Source organism: Mesoplodon bidens (assembly GCF_964165515.1).
Source record: "Mesoplodon bidens genome assembly, chromosome: 3".
Taxonomy (NCBI): domain Eukaryota; kingdom Metazoa; phylum Chordata; class Mammalia; order Artiodactyla; family Ziphiidae; genus Mesoplodon; species Mesoplodon bidens.
The window spans coordinates 5,239,813-5,255,438 of record NC_138178.1 but is presented as its reverse complement, the minus strand read 5'-3'; the positions used below and the strand labels follow the sequence as shown (position 1 = coordinate 5,255,438).

General features: G+C 35.8%; 1 protein-coding gene across 4 annotated transcripts in view; it reads right to left on the bottom strand.

Annotated features, from left to right (window-relative positions):
* Positions 1–5,170: 5,170 nt before the first annotated feature.
* Positions 5,171–15,626, bottom strand: part of TRDMT1 (tRNA aspartic acid methyltransferase 1) — a 64,582-nt gene continuing 54,126 nt past the window's right edge. For all 4 annotated transcript variants that reach the window (XM_081226973.1, XM_081226974.1, XM_081226975.1 and 1 more), the window contains one exon: positions 5,171–9,623. In XM_081226973.1, coding sequence (XP_081083099.1) covers positions 9,523–9,623 — 101 coding nt within the window. In that variant the 3' untranslated portion in view covers positions 5,171–9,522. The remainder of the gene's footprint in view (positions 9,624–15,626) is intronic.

Sequence of the window (15,626 nt, the reverse complement as noted above, 5' to 3'; positions counted from 1 at the left end):
TTGAGGATACGGGGCGGGGGAAGGGTAAGCTGGGACAAAGTGAGAGAGTGGCATGGACATATAGACACTACCAAACGTAAAATAGATAGCAAGTGGGAAGCAGCCGCATAGCACAGGGAGATCAGGTCAGTGCTGTGTGAACACCTAGAGGGGTGGGATAGGGAGGGTGGGATAGGGAGGGTGGGAGGGAGACACAAGAGGGAGGAGATATGGGGATATATGTATACATATAGCTGATTCACTTTGGTATACAGCAGAAACTAACCCACCATTGTAAAGCAATTATACTCCAATAAGGATCTATTAAAAAAATAAAGAGAATGGTAAAATGAGGGGAAAAAAGAGTTTAGGGATATTTGGCAGCTACAGAACTGCCTCTTGTGGTGAACTTCTAATTGGAGAGATACAAACAGAAGCAGTTCACAGAGGCATCTTTATCTGGTGATGGGAGGCTTTGTTTCACTGATGTGATTGATGACAGGAGGAGTGTTTTAACAAGGATGATGCCTTACAAAGGGCCATCATTCCCAGGGGATGCATTAATTGAAGTGCCACACAGATCTGTGGGAACATATAAGGTGTTGTCATCAAGGGCAGGAAGAAGGCTGAGATGATCCCACTTCTCATTCTTACTCAGTGCCATTATTCTAAGATCTGTAAAAACCAAAGCCTTTGTCCCTTTGTATTTTTCTTTTTTAAAATAGCAGCTTGGGCTATATTTATTATAGAAGTACTACTAAATCAGGCTTTGCCAACAATTCCTAAACTGTGTTTAGAGAAGGCATAAACAATCCCCTAGGAGTTACACACAATTGTGGTATTAAATACTTTTCTTATAACATCTAATGTGCTATTCTTGTTTAGGTTGACAGATAATTATTCCAGCAATTCCCCAAGTCATGAAAGACATAATGATTCTGCTACAATACTCAGCATATTCATATTCAAGTCAGATTAATTGGACAATTATTTATTTGGTACCCCCTGATTGTCAGCATCTGAGAGAGGCACCGAGGAGACAGAACTGGGTAAGATACAGCCTTTGTCCTGGGGAGGAGATGTTATTATATGCCATCAGGATGCAAATGAAGTAGTGACTTGAAAGCTAGATTACCTATGGTAGAGGTGGAATAGAGTATTGGTTTTGATAGAAAGAATACCTTTAATTATAAAAGTAATATATTACATTGAATGGAATATTCAAAGACTGGCTTCTTTCACTTAGCATAATGTTTTCAAGGTTCATCTCTGTTGTAGCATGTTTCAGTACTGCACCCTTTTTTATGACTGAATCTATTGTACAGATATACACATTTTGTTTATTCATTCATCAACTGATGAACACAACAGTCATTTCCCTTTTTGGCTATTATGAATAATGTTGCTATGAACATTCATGTACAAGTTTGTGTGTGGATATGTTTTCAGTTCTCTTTGGAATATGCCTAGGAGCATACTTGTTGGGTCACATAGTAACACAATGTTTTGAGGAACTGGCAAACTGTTTGTCAAAGGAGCTGCTCATTGCATATTTTACTGATTGGTTTCACAATCTTGTATTTCAGCATTGTCTTACTGTAACACATTTAATCTGCTTCCAGTTTCACTATGTTTAATATCTTCATTCCTATAAACTGCTGTCCTTTTAATTATATTATTAAGGCAGATTCCCATGGTGGGTCTTGTTTTTACCATCTTTTACTTTCAACCTACTTAAATCATTTAATTTGAAGCAGGTTTCTTATCAAAGTATATAATTAAATGTTTTTTAATCCACTCTACCAATCTCTGTATTTTAATCACTGTATTTTGACCAACTATATTTAAGACATTTATCGATCTTGTAGAGCTTGTGTGCCATTTAATCATTTTTGTTTGTTTCCTCTGCTTCACATTCCTCTCTCTCTTTTCTTGCCTTCCTGTGGGTTACTTAAATATTTCTTAGGATTCCATCTTGATTTATTTGTAGTGGTTTTGAATGCATTTCTTTGCACAGTTTTTGCAGTGGTTGCTGCTCTGGGCATAACAATATACTGTATGTACATGACTTATCACAGTTGACTGCTATCAGCAATTTACCACTTTAAGTGAAATGAAATCTCAGTTCCATTTAGGTTCCTTGAATTTCTCCACTTCTAAATATTATTGTCTTGAGCATTAGACGGTATTATAATTTTTGTTTCAATCATCAAATGTGATTTATAAAATTCATGAGAAGCACAGTTTATTGTAAGTGTCCATACTTCTGCTCTTTCCATTACTCTTTCTTCCTTCCTGATGCTCCAAGATGTCTTTTTTTATCATTTCATTTCTGTTTCAAGAACGTCCAAAAGCCATTCTTTATGGGTAGGTTTCCTAGCAACAAACACGTTTAGTTTTGCTTCATTTGAGAATATCATTATTTCCCCTGCCTTCCTGTGGGACAGTCTGGACACAGAACTTTCAGTTAACAGTTTCTTTCTGTCAGCACTTAAAACATGTTGTGCCACCTCTTTCTAGCCCCCATGGTTTCTGATGAGAAATCTGCTGTCATTCAAATTGTGCTCTGCTATAGTAATGTGTCCCTTCTCTCTGGCTGCTTTTTTTCTTTTAGTTTTCACATGTTTAATTATAAAGTGTCTTTGCATGGATTTCTTTCAGCCTATCCTGTTTGGGGTACACTCAGCTTCCTGAACCTGCATATTTATTCTTTGCTAGATTTGAGATGTTTTCATCCAGTATTTCTTTGCACATTCATCCAGCTCTATTCTTTTTTCTCCTCTACTTCTTGGACTCCAAATATATGAATGTTGGCTCTTTATCACTGTCTCACAGGTCACTGAGTCTCATTTTTCCCCAGTCTTCTCTTTGTTATTCAGATTTACTAATTCTATTGCTTATTTTCAAGTTCACTGATTCTATCATCTGTCATTTTCATTCTATTATAGAACCCATCCAATGAGTTTTCCATTTTGGCTATTGTATTTTTCAGTTTTATAATTGCCTTTATTTCTTTAAAAAAAAAACTGGGACAAAAATGCACACCATAGTGGTTGTTTTTATCAGTTAAAAAAAATCTTTGTTAACTATTTCCTTAGGGAGCCTTTCTATTTTTTGTTTCAAAAGAATTTGTAACTACTTGTTAAGGCATTTTTATGATGGCTGCTTTAAAATCTTTGTCAGATAAATCCAACACCTGGTGCATCCTGGAGGTGTCATCAGTTGGCTGTCTTATTTGTTGTGATTTGCTTGGTTCTTGGTATGACAGGTGATTTTAGATTATATCCTGGATATTTCATCTATTATGTTAGAAGACTCTGGGTTCTATTTTAATCTTTTATTTTAGCAGTCACTATGTTTATGTTTATCATGCAGGCCCTGGCCTACCTTTGGTCTATGATTCCAGTGGCAGTTTAAATTTCAGAGCCTTTGCAGTGTTAACTTGGTTTATCTGGTGCTGCTGGAGCTCAAAGTGGTCCTTGATGGTGTTACTTTAGGGGAAAGAACTTTTCTCCAAGACGAGTCGCCTGGTACCTCTAGGTTGGGGGAAGACAGCCTCCTGCCCATGGTGATGAAAACTTCTAGGTCAGACACTCCTGTGGCGGGATGCCCCTTGTCAGGGCTCCATGGTTGCTCAGTGTCTCTCAACAAGTAAGAGGAGCCTGGACCTGCCAGGGGAGTAATGCTTTCCCTGGACACTTGCCAGTGGGGATCCCTATACAATGCCCTTGAGGGTTGTATCAGACTCACCTGGTGTTGTCAGCAGGACCCCTGTTCCATCCTGGGCTCCCTTATGTTGCTAGCTTGGTCAGGAAACACCAAGCCTGGGTTACCTTCTTCTGTTGGGTGGGAGGTGATAAGACATCCTGTAACTATGTCCCCCCTCCAGTTTTGGGAGTACTTGGCTGGTTTGTTTTCTTCCTTACACCTTTCAGAGTTTTCTTTCTGATGTCTCTTGCATTATTTTATAATCATACTTATCCAGAATTGATAATTGTACTTATCAGGAAGGAGCAGGAAAAATGAGTCTTCCCTCTTGTCTGGACAAGTCAGAACACAGGATTTTAAAAAATTTATATCTGCACAGCTTCCCCAAAAGCCAAAACCCCAAGTTCTATCCTAGAATTATTTTTTAAATCATATATTCCAAACTTGAGTAAATTTGCCTATTCCTCTGTTAATAGAGGAAGTAGCAATAACACCAATTAAAGTGACTTAAAGACACTTTAAATTCCAGCATGACAGCCTTTGGAATTTTCTATATCAATCCAGTATGGTGACTATATTCACTCATTTAACAAATATTTATTGAGTGCTTACTTTGCACCAGGTACTGTTTCAGTCACTGGGAAAGTAGCAGTAAAAAAAAAAAAAAAAAAAAATTAAATCCCTGCCCTCCTGGAAGTTTACATTCTCTAAACCATGGAATATTTTTCATTTTAAACCAATTCAAATTATAGCAACTATCAAGCTTATTGTCTATTCACCCATAGGATGAGTTCTCAAATAGCAAACTCAACTTGTATCTACTATACAAGGAGTATCACATTCCATTAGGTATTTTCAATCTTTTTTTGTGTGTAAAATTTAACTGTACTTGTGTAAGGAACTAGCTAAGTTCCTAAGTAGCTAAGTAAGCAAAATAACAACTATTTGAGTCAAAATTACATTTTCTGGGTGTCGTGGGCAAAAAAGTAGTTACAGAAAATGGTGAGATCTCTGAGAAAAATGGCTTGGATGGTGAAGGGTAGAGAGATCTGAGGACTGCATCTTCAGGAACAGATAAAGTTCAGCTCCAAACCACTCTCTGTTCTCTCTTTAGACTCTTCTTTAGGTGATCTCATCTGATTACAGAGCCAGCTTGGCTAAATGAACATGTTCCATATTTACACACATAATTTAAATCTGCCCTGATATGAATAAACATACAAACAAAATAAAATACAGAGCAAATACTTGAAGTAAACAGTGAAACCATAGTATGTATAAGAAAATAAATGAGAACATCCTCGGGCTATAAAGAAGAGCTCTATCAGAAAAGTAACTTCTTATCTTCTAGTTTTTGTGACAATTTCTATCTAAATTCAGATTTGTAGAAAAAACAAGATTTTGGAAGCTTTAGGAATCAAGTATGGTATACTTGAGGGAGAGTTATAAGTGTTGGATGTAATTGAAAATAACACTCAGAACCTATGGTAAATATATAACAAATTTATTTGAGAACTTGGGGGATAAGAAGCCAAAAAAGTTCTTTACACATGCTCATATTTGTTAAACAAATAAATTTAAAAGGAATAAACTCAAAGATCAAGACAAAAATAGTAATGTAGTTTGGGTCGTGGTTGTGTAAGATTTTGAAGAGCACGAGTATTTCAGGGTAAGATGTTCTTAGAAATCAAGGAGAGAGGTCAGGAAAATGGATTAAAGAAAAACAACAACGAAGTTTCAAATTTTAGCAGCAAAGTGAACGAATGACAGGAGAGGAAAAATGGTAAAGAAAGACTGACCAGTATGATCTGAAGTTGAAGAACATATGTGGGAGTCTTACTGCTCTTTAATAAAATATGCAAAGGAACTTTGCCAAGCGAAATATTATAGGCCTAACTAGACATCCTGGTGAGCATGATGAATGGAGAAAGCGTAGGTTGGACTGGAGGTGGGTCGACAACGATGCGTGTTAAGAAGGAGCTATGACAGTTGTATGCAGCACATTTTGACAGGAGAACCTGAGAAGAAGAGAATTCCAGGACAGGGACAGTTCCAAGCTGTCTTGAAAAATTATATAACCAGGTCAATCACAGTCTATTAGAAACTGCTGAAACCTACAACACTCACTCAACTTCAAAGCCCAAAGCTATTAGCAAGTCAGTTTACAACTGGTGGCCTCAAACAGTCATAGTGCCAAGTTGAAAACCAAATCATGAAAAGTTAACCTTTTCAACAACATAACCAACTCAGAAAAACATCCTTTAACTACTTTACCTATATGGGCTTAAAGATAGATTCTTATTGTGTTATCTTGGCTTATTTGGGAAGTTGTTGACTCTAACTTTTGATTTTACACTATAAAGTTATCAAAACAAAACGAGCAACCAGAGCCACTTTAGTTTGGGTGCAGACACGGCAGCTGGCCCACAGAACGCATCCTTCAGTACATGCTTGAGACTGCCTCATATGGCAGATGCTTCTTTATTCTGTACTGCTAGAGCTAGAATCAAACCAGTTTCATTTGTGCTTAGCTTCACTCATCTATCCTCAGAAGCCTCCTACAATAATTTAATAACTTCTGACCCAAATTAGGTTGAGGTTAGAACAAAAGACAAACTGTGATTTTTGTTAAAGAATCTTGCCCAGTACCTCAAAAAACTAATTTAAGTGCTAGGTGGCCCCTCAACTTTCACAATCTCAACGACTGGCTTTGTCTCCTTAAAAGGCTCTGTCTTGTGAGGGGGAGCGAGTTGGCTGATAGTCAGTGGTATTTTCTCACTTTTCAAGGCACAGGGTGGTGCCTACTGTGCAGGTCTGATTTACTAGCCAGAACACAATGTTCAGGGGCCTCTGAACTTGCAGAGGGTCAGCTGATCCCTCAGTAACAGGGTGACTCACTGCCCCCACCATTTGGCTCTACTGCCTGCCACTAAGGATTAAGATGATCAAGCACTGGCTCTTTCTCCTATGACTACATAACTCTTCAAAATCATTTTCCAATATGATTCATTCTGTTTAAATTGATTTATCTCATGCATTATATTTAGGTATGGAAAACTTACTAAAAATATGAGTCAGGGTAATAAATAATTTATGATTATTTGGCAAACCATTTAAGAGAGCACAAGTAGGGGCTTCCCTGGTGGCGCAGTGGTTAAGAATCCGCCTGCCAATGCAGGGGGCATGGATTCGAGCCCTGCTCCAGGAGGATCCCACATGCTGTGGAGCAACTAAGCCTGTACGCCACAACTACTGAGCCTGCGCTCTAGAGCCCGCGAGCCACAACTACCGAAGCCCGCACGCCTAGAGTCCATGCTCCGCAACAAGAGAAGCCACGACAGTGAGAAGCCCGCCCACCACAACGAAGAGTAGCCCCTGCTCAATGAAACTAGAGAAAGCCCATGCGCAGCCAAAAATAAATAAATTAAATAATTTTTTTAATTAAAAAAAGAAATAAAAGAGCACAAGTGATGCAAAGGGGAGAACAAAAAATCAGTTTCCTGTTAGAAATGGCAAAGATTTAATTATTGTTTTTTTAAAAGGAGAGCCTATATTTTTCAAACTGTTGAATAAGATTACAGTAAGTCCAAATGTCAGAATTTCCAAGATGTGTATATATGCTAGATACTCTGGTAAATATATCTTCATTAATGTGTGAATTTTGTGCTTGCTATTATATATAATTAATTAAGGGCAAGAATCACAATCTGCCCGTGGATGTGTTTCAATAATTTAAAATTTTTCACAAAGCTATATTTTATCTCCTAGTTTGTACGCACATGTCGCCACAGAGCCTTCATGTTACTGCCTGGTGCACTGTAACTCAACATATTTTGTTTTATGATTGCGCAGTGGGGCACAGGACACTATAATTATAGCATAATCACAGTAAAACTCTGAACCTTCTTATTGGTAAGAATCTTTTCATCAGTGAGGAAAACAGAGAAAGTGTGCCAAAGTGATTTCAGATAGCTGTATACTATCATTTACTAGACTTGTACTAAGGTTTATCTTTAAACACATACACAAAATGTAGACAGTGATAGTTGATACATATATGCATTGGTCTACAGCTTCCCTATTCCCATACTTATCTATGAGTTCTTCTGAAAAAATGGTGGTGGGGAATGATTGTTGTTTTTTTTTAAATTGTGATAAAACGCACATAACATAAAATTTGCCATTTAAACAATTTTCAAGCATGCAATTCAGTGCCATTAAGTATATTCACACTGTTGTGCAACCATCACCATTATCCACCTCCTGAACTTCTGCACCTACCCCAGAGACTCTACACACCCATTAAACATGAACTCCCATTTCCCTGGTCTTCTGAGCCCTGGGAACCACTAGTCTACTTTCTATCTCTATGAATTTGACTCTTGTACATACCTCATATAAATGGAATTATACAGACTTTGTCCTTTTGTGTCTGGTTTATTTCACTGAATATAATGTCTTCAAGGTTCATCCATGTTGTAACGTGTCAGAATTTCCTTCCTTTTTACAGCTGAATATCGTCAATAATGCTGCAATGAACATTGGTATACAAATATCTTAGTCCCTCTTTTCAATTCTTTTGGGTATATACCTAGAAGTGGAATTGCTTTATCATATGGTAATACTGTGTTTTTTTTTTTAAAGGGATTATCATCTATTTTCTATAGAGGCTGCACTATTTTACATTCCCATCAGTAATGGATAGGGTTCCAATTTTTTCATATCAGGATGATTGTTTTTTAAGAATAAAAATATGAATTAAAATTTTGTGACAAAATTTCTCATCTTATTTCTTTTCATTTCTCTTTTTGTCACTTGATTTTATCACCAAAATCAAAACCACAGGATTTATGATGCAAGATTTAGTCTGATTAGAGTCCTAATTCCAAGAAGTCTATGGAGAGGGAGAGTCAGAGAAAGTTAAAGTTATAAAAGTTAATTCACAGAATAGGTATGTGGAATGGGGTCAGAGGGCAGAGTTCCCTCCCTAAAATCTTAATGCTGTGCTACATTCCTTAGAACATCATGGCAAATTCAACTTACAAAAAGAAGCTGAAAAGGAAGACAAACGCAAGCTCTGAAGATAGCAAACTACAGGTAGGTATGTACAAATGAAAAAGGGACAGTGAGTTTTGTCTTTCAGAAGGAAGAAGAATTCAAGATAATTAGATAATGTGCACCTACATTTTCTATGGCATACCGATGGAGAGGTAATCAAGAATTAGGATTACTATTTCTGACATTTTCTTCAGACTGTTGTATAAGGTAAATGATGATAATTTGGTCTAATATATTATACACATTTGTTTAGATAAAATAAAGGAATGTTTAAAATATTGAAAGTAAAACATTCAATATTTTAAACAGGGTAAAATTAGAATCATCATTTTAGAAATAGGAAGAATTATTTTAAAAATGTAAAATGATAGATTCATAAAGCAACTCCTTTAATTAACATACACAATATAGTTTCTCAAGTTCATATAGTACACCTGTTATGACACTTTACAAAATATTCATGTAGACATTAAAATTCTAATGTTCCTAAATTTGTCTATACCATAATATTATAAAGGGAATATTTTACATATATATTTAACAATTTCATATAAAAAGATATTCTCCTAAAGCATAACAATAATTTTCCCCTTATAAAACACAGTAATATAAACTTAAGGAAACAAAATGGCATTTTCCTGATAAATCCAAATTCTTATTAACGAGAGAATAAGATAATTTAGTTGAATTTTGTCAAAATTAATTCAAAAAAGAATTTCAGAATTATTATCTGGATATAATGGAATACTGCCACCATCTTTCAGAGTTACTTAAAAATTATTCACATAGGATTTTGATTAGTTGAGCTACTACATGCACATTGAGACTATTTCCAAGCAGACGATAACGCTGTTTGACTGTTGTCTTCTCAGGAAATCCTAGAAAAGAAAGGTAACAATTTATAATACAATCACTTGCAATATTAACTTCCAGAGATAAAAGGATGTATTCTTTAGTAAAAGCAGCGTGGTTATTTACATAAATAAGTCCCTAAGGTCTCCATGAAGTTCAATTAACGAATGAGAATTTGGAGCCAAAAATATTATATAACATTTCATTGCTTATACAATGTGATATTATCATATCACATATCATATTTGTACAGTACACACACGTACACACATAATATCCACAGAACCAATAGAAATCTGAGCACTAGTACACTTTGGGAAAAGCAGTGGCTACCATTATTTCAGTTACTTAATAACAGCCTTCAGGAGACAGAATTCACATACTATAAAATGCAGTTTTTCTTTTAAAGGGAGACTATTTATTTATTTATTTATTTATCCATTCATTCATTCATTCATTTATGACTATGCTGCATGGCTTGTGGGATCTTAGTTCCCCAGCCAGGGACTGAACCTGGGCCCTTGGCAGTGAGAACGAGGAGTCCTAACTGCTGGACCACTGGAGAATTCCCTAAAATGCACCTTTTTAAAGGGTACAATTCAGTGGTTTTTAGTATAGTTGCAGAGTTTTGCATACATCCCCACTATTTAATGTCAGAACAGTTTCATCACCTCAGAAAGAAAGCTGGCCCACAGCTAACATCATACTCAATAATGAAAGCTAAAAATTTTCCTCTAAGATCAGGAACGAGACGAAGATACCCACTCTTGCCACTTTTATTCAACATGGTATTAGAAGTCCTAGCCAGAATAATTAGGCAAGAAAAGAAATAAAAGGAATCTAAATTGGAAAGGAAGAAGTAGAACTATCACCATCTGCAAATTACATGACATTATACATAGAAAACCCTAAAGACTTCATCAAAACATGGTTAGAATAAATGAATTAAGTTGCAGTATACAAAATCAATATATAGAAGTCTGCTGATTTCTGTACATTAACAACAAACTATCAGAAAGAGAAAATAAGACAACAATCCCATTTACAGTTGCATCAAAAAGAATAAAATACCGAGGAATAAACTTAACCGGTGATGAAAAAAATTGAAGACACAAATAAAGGTACTCCATGCTCATGAACTGGAAGAATTAATATTGTTAAAATGTCTATATTATCCAAAGCAACCTACAGATTTAATGCAATCCCTATCAAAATTCCAATGGCATTTTTCACAGAAATAGAAACCACATCCTAAAATTCCTGTGGAGGGCCTCCCTGGTGGCGCAGTGGTTGAGAGTCCGCCTGCCGATGCAGGGGATACGGGTTCGTGCCCCAGTCTGGGAGGATCCCATATGCCGCGGAGCGGCTGGGCCCGTGAGCCATGGCCGCTGGGCCTGCGCATCCGGAGCCTGTGCTCCGCAACGGGAGAGGCCACAACAGTGAGAGGCCCGCATACCGCAAAAAGAAAGGAAAAAAAAAAAAAAAAAAGGTTTAAAATTCCTGTGGAATCACAAAAGATCCCAAGTAGCCAAAGCAACCTTGAGGGAGAAGAACCAAGCTGCAGGCATCATGATGCTCCCTGACTTCAGACTATATTACAAAGCTAAAGTAATCAAAACAGTATGACATCAGCATAAAAAGACACAGAAACCAAAGGAACAGAATAGACAGCCCAGAAATAAACCCACACATATGTGGTTAATTAATTTATGACAGGGAGCTGAGAATATACAATGGGGAAAGGAAAGTCTCTTAAATAAATGGTGTTGGGAAAATTGGACAGATACATGCAAAAGAATGAAACTGTACCACTATTTTACACCATACACAAAAATTAACTCCAAATGAATTAAACACCTGAATGTAAGACCTGAAACCATAAAACTCCTAGAAGAAAACATAAGTGGTAAATTCCTTGACATCAGTCTTGTCCATGGTTTTTTGGCTCTGACTGTAAAAGTAAAGGCAACAAAAGCAAAAATAAACAACTGAGACTACATCAAACTAAAAAACTTCACAGCAAAGGAAATAATGAGCAAAATGAAAAGGCAATCTACTGAACAGGAGAAAATATTTGCAAATCATATATCTGATAAGGGTTTAGTACCCAAATTATATAATGAAGTCATAAAATTCAACAGCAAAACAATAAGTAATCAGATTAAAAAATGGGCAGAGGACTTGAATAAAAATTTTTCCAAAGAAGACATACAGATGGCCAATAGGCACATGAAAAGATGCTCAACATCACTAATCATCAGGGAAATGCAAATCAAAACCACAATGAGATATTACTTCACATCTGTTATAATGGCTATTATCCAAAAGACAAGAACTAACAAGAGCTGGAAGGAACATGGAGAAAAGGGAACTCTTATGCACTGATGGTGAGAATTTAAATTGGTGCAGCCACTATGGAAAACAGTATGGAAGTTCCTCAAAAAATTAAAAATAGAACAATCATATAATCCACCAATTCCACGCTGGGTATTTATCCAATGAAAACAAAAATACTAATTAGAAAAGATACGTCCACCCCCATGTTCATTGCAGCATTATTTACAACAGACAAGATATGGAAACAACCTAAGTGTCCATTGATGGGTAAATGAAAAAAGAAAATACACACACACATACACACACCATGGAATATTACCCAGCCATAAAAAAGAATGAAATGGACCTTGAGGGCATTATACCAAGCGAAGTCAGAGAGACAAATACTGTATGATCTCACTTATATGTGGAATCTAAAAACCAAAGCAAGCAAACAAATAAATTTAAAAAACCAAGGTCACAGATACAGAAAACAGATTGGTGGTTGCATGGGTGGGGGAAAAATGGGTGAAATGGGTCAAAAGGTACAAACTGCCAGTTATAAAAATAAATAAGTCCTGGGGATATATAATGTAGAGCATGGTGACTATAGTTAGTAATACTGTATTGCATATCTGAAAATTGCTAGGAGCGATCTTAAAAGTCCTCATCATAAGAAAAAAAAATTTTGTAACGATGTATGGTAATGGATATTAACTAGATTTATTGTGGTGGGTGATCATTTTGCAATGTATACAAATGTTGAATCATTATGTTGTAATGCTGTACATCTGAAACTAATACGATGTTATATGTTAATTATACACTTCAATACAAATTTTTTTTAAAAAGAATGCTGGCACCCATTAGCAGTCACTCTCCATGTCCCCTCCCTGCCCCTCAACTACTGATCTACTTTCTGTTCTAGAGATTGCCTATTCTGAACACTTCATACAAATGGAACCACACAATATGTTGTCTTTTGTCTCCGGCTGCTTTCGTGTAGTGCTTTCAAGGTTCATTCATGTTGATTCTGGAATATTTTTTAAAAGCAAAGTATTCTATGTTTAATATCTTGGTCCTTATAATAACATTATGTATTAGCAATATTATGTATGTTGTGTAATATGACTATAAAATATAGTGTAACTCAAACATCAAGCACATCAGTAAAAATTATCTGATCCGAGGGAAAAAAAGGCTCATTCATGTTATAACATGCACCAGTAGTTCATTTCTCTCTCTGTCTGAATAATATTCTATCTTATGGATATACCACATTTTATTTATTCATTCATTCATTAATAGACATCTGGGGTTTTTCCCTACTTCTTGATTATTATAAACACTGATGTAATGAACATGTACGTATGTATGTATGTGTTAAGCTTTTTTCAGTTCTCCTGGATATACAGCTAGGGGTGAAATTGTGGGGTCATACAGTAACTCTGTGTCTAACATTTGAGGAACTGCCAGAATGCTTTCTAAGGCAGCTGCACCATTTTATCTTCCCACCAACAGTGTACAAGGGGCCTGATTTCTCCACAATTTGTTAACACTGTTATTGTCTGTCTTTTTGTGAAGTGGTATCTTACTGTGGTTTTGATTTACCTTTCCCTAATATCTAATAACGTTTAACATCTTTTCATGTGCTTATTGGTTATTTATCTATTTTCTTTGGAGAAATGTCTATTGAAATCCTTTGCCCACTTTTAAATTGGATTATTTTTCTTTTTATTGTTGAGTCATAAGAGTTCTTTATATATTCTGGATACAAGTCCCTCAGAGTTGCTTTTTTACATTCTGCTTCCACAAATTGACATTCTCATACTGAAGTTCAATTTGCTACATTCTTTTGCAAAACAAAATGGCCCACAGATACTACATTTGCTGGAACAAAACCTCGCACGCACATACCACCGTAAAAGACTGTACATGCATAAGAGTGGATGCCAGAATCTTAATTACAATTCCAGAATTTCACATTCAGAAACCTTTGGCATAGCAATTAAATAAAGGAAAAGCAAATCAGGTAATAAAGGAAATAAAGAGCATTAAAAATAGCAACATTTCAAAACCTGATAAAGTTGCTTCATCAACACTAGACATTATACTTACTGCAATAAAATAACAGTGATTACCATAATAAAATGATATTTGCAATTGAGCATGATCATAAAATTGCTATTATAAAGATAATATGTCTTAGGCAAGCACATTAGTCATCTCAAATTATTTACTTCAAAGTAGCCAGAGGCAGAAATACCTACAAACAAACTTTTAGACTACCCCTAGGATGATGTCTTGAGATATCAAGATTATATGAGAGGGGAAGAAATGTCTGAAAACAAACAAGTCAAATTTGTAAAAATTATATATATATATATATATATATATATACACATATATATATGCATATGTGCATATATACATAGGTGTGTATTTTATACATAGATATTAAAATCTAAACTCACTTGTGGAAAGAATTACATAATTTTGTAAAGATAAAAGGTGACTTTTTAAAAACTTAGGTACATTAAAAATAATAATTCTCAAAAGCAAAGAAACCTAGAATTAACAAGGTCAAGAGAGCAGCTTTTATTCAGCAAGTGTCGGTTAGTTTCTGTCTCTTCCAAAGCCTGCTGTCCCATGAATGCATGCCACTGGCCACAAAGAGAACCAGGGCAAAATGTGCGGGAGGATCAATGCAAATCCATCATGGCCGGTGGACAAGCAACTCAAAGAATGCGCATTTTGGACCCAGGGTCAGTGATGTCAGAGGCACACGTGAAGGACAGTTCCGTCACAGTGCTGCTCAGTGGTGACAACAGGGCACTGACTATACACATATATCACATATTTTAAAATAAGGTAAAGCAATTAAAAAGGCTTTCTCGCGTGTATTATACATATATTTTCAGAGAACTTCGAAAAATCCTATTTTACCCCTTAGATATGTTTAAATACTGAGAAAAAATATTTATGAAGTAAAGGCTATAACATCTATCATTTAAAATATAAAAGCATGAATTTTATATTACATGTCAGATAGGTTGTAAGCATGTGACATACGTTAACTCACTTCACTGTTACAACAGCCCTATGAAGTCGGTGATATAATTATCCCCATTTTACAGATGCATAAACTACGGCAGAGAGTGGCTTCAGTAGGGTTAGGATTCACACTCGGTCAGTCTGACTCTGGGGTCTGTGCTAAATTTCTTTATTACCAAAGTGATTGCTACTGCTTGAAAAAATAAGCACTCAAATAAAACTTAGAAATTAGTTGCTATTAGATGGTAAATCTCTTTTCTCTCTGTAGTAGTACAGAAAATACCTTTGATTGCTCATCCTAAAACATGAAAAAAAAAAAAAAAGTAACCAGGACAGTAGACTGGGAATTAAATTCCTGAGTCCAATTCTCAGTTCTTTGTTATATTGATGTTCTCACTCACTTTGTGACATAAACTAAGCCACGGAAAGTCTATGTTTTCTTAAAAAACACTCCCTGGCATGTTTCAAACTGAATGAGATCACCAAGAAAAAGGCAAAGAGTACAAAATAAACCTGGTTGCTGTGACTACGCTTGGAGAATCAATTACCAAGAGGGTAGTCAAATTCTGTTGGCAGTTTGTTCCCAAATGTACAAAAAGATGCTTTCCAAACCTCAACTGTAAATCCATTATTTAGATTTTAAAACATGGTCTATTTAA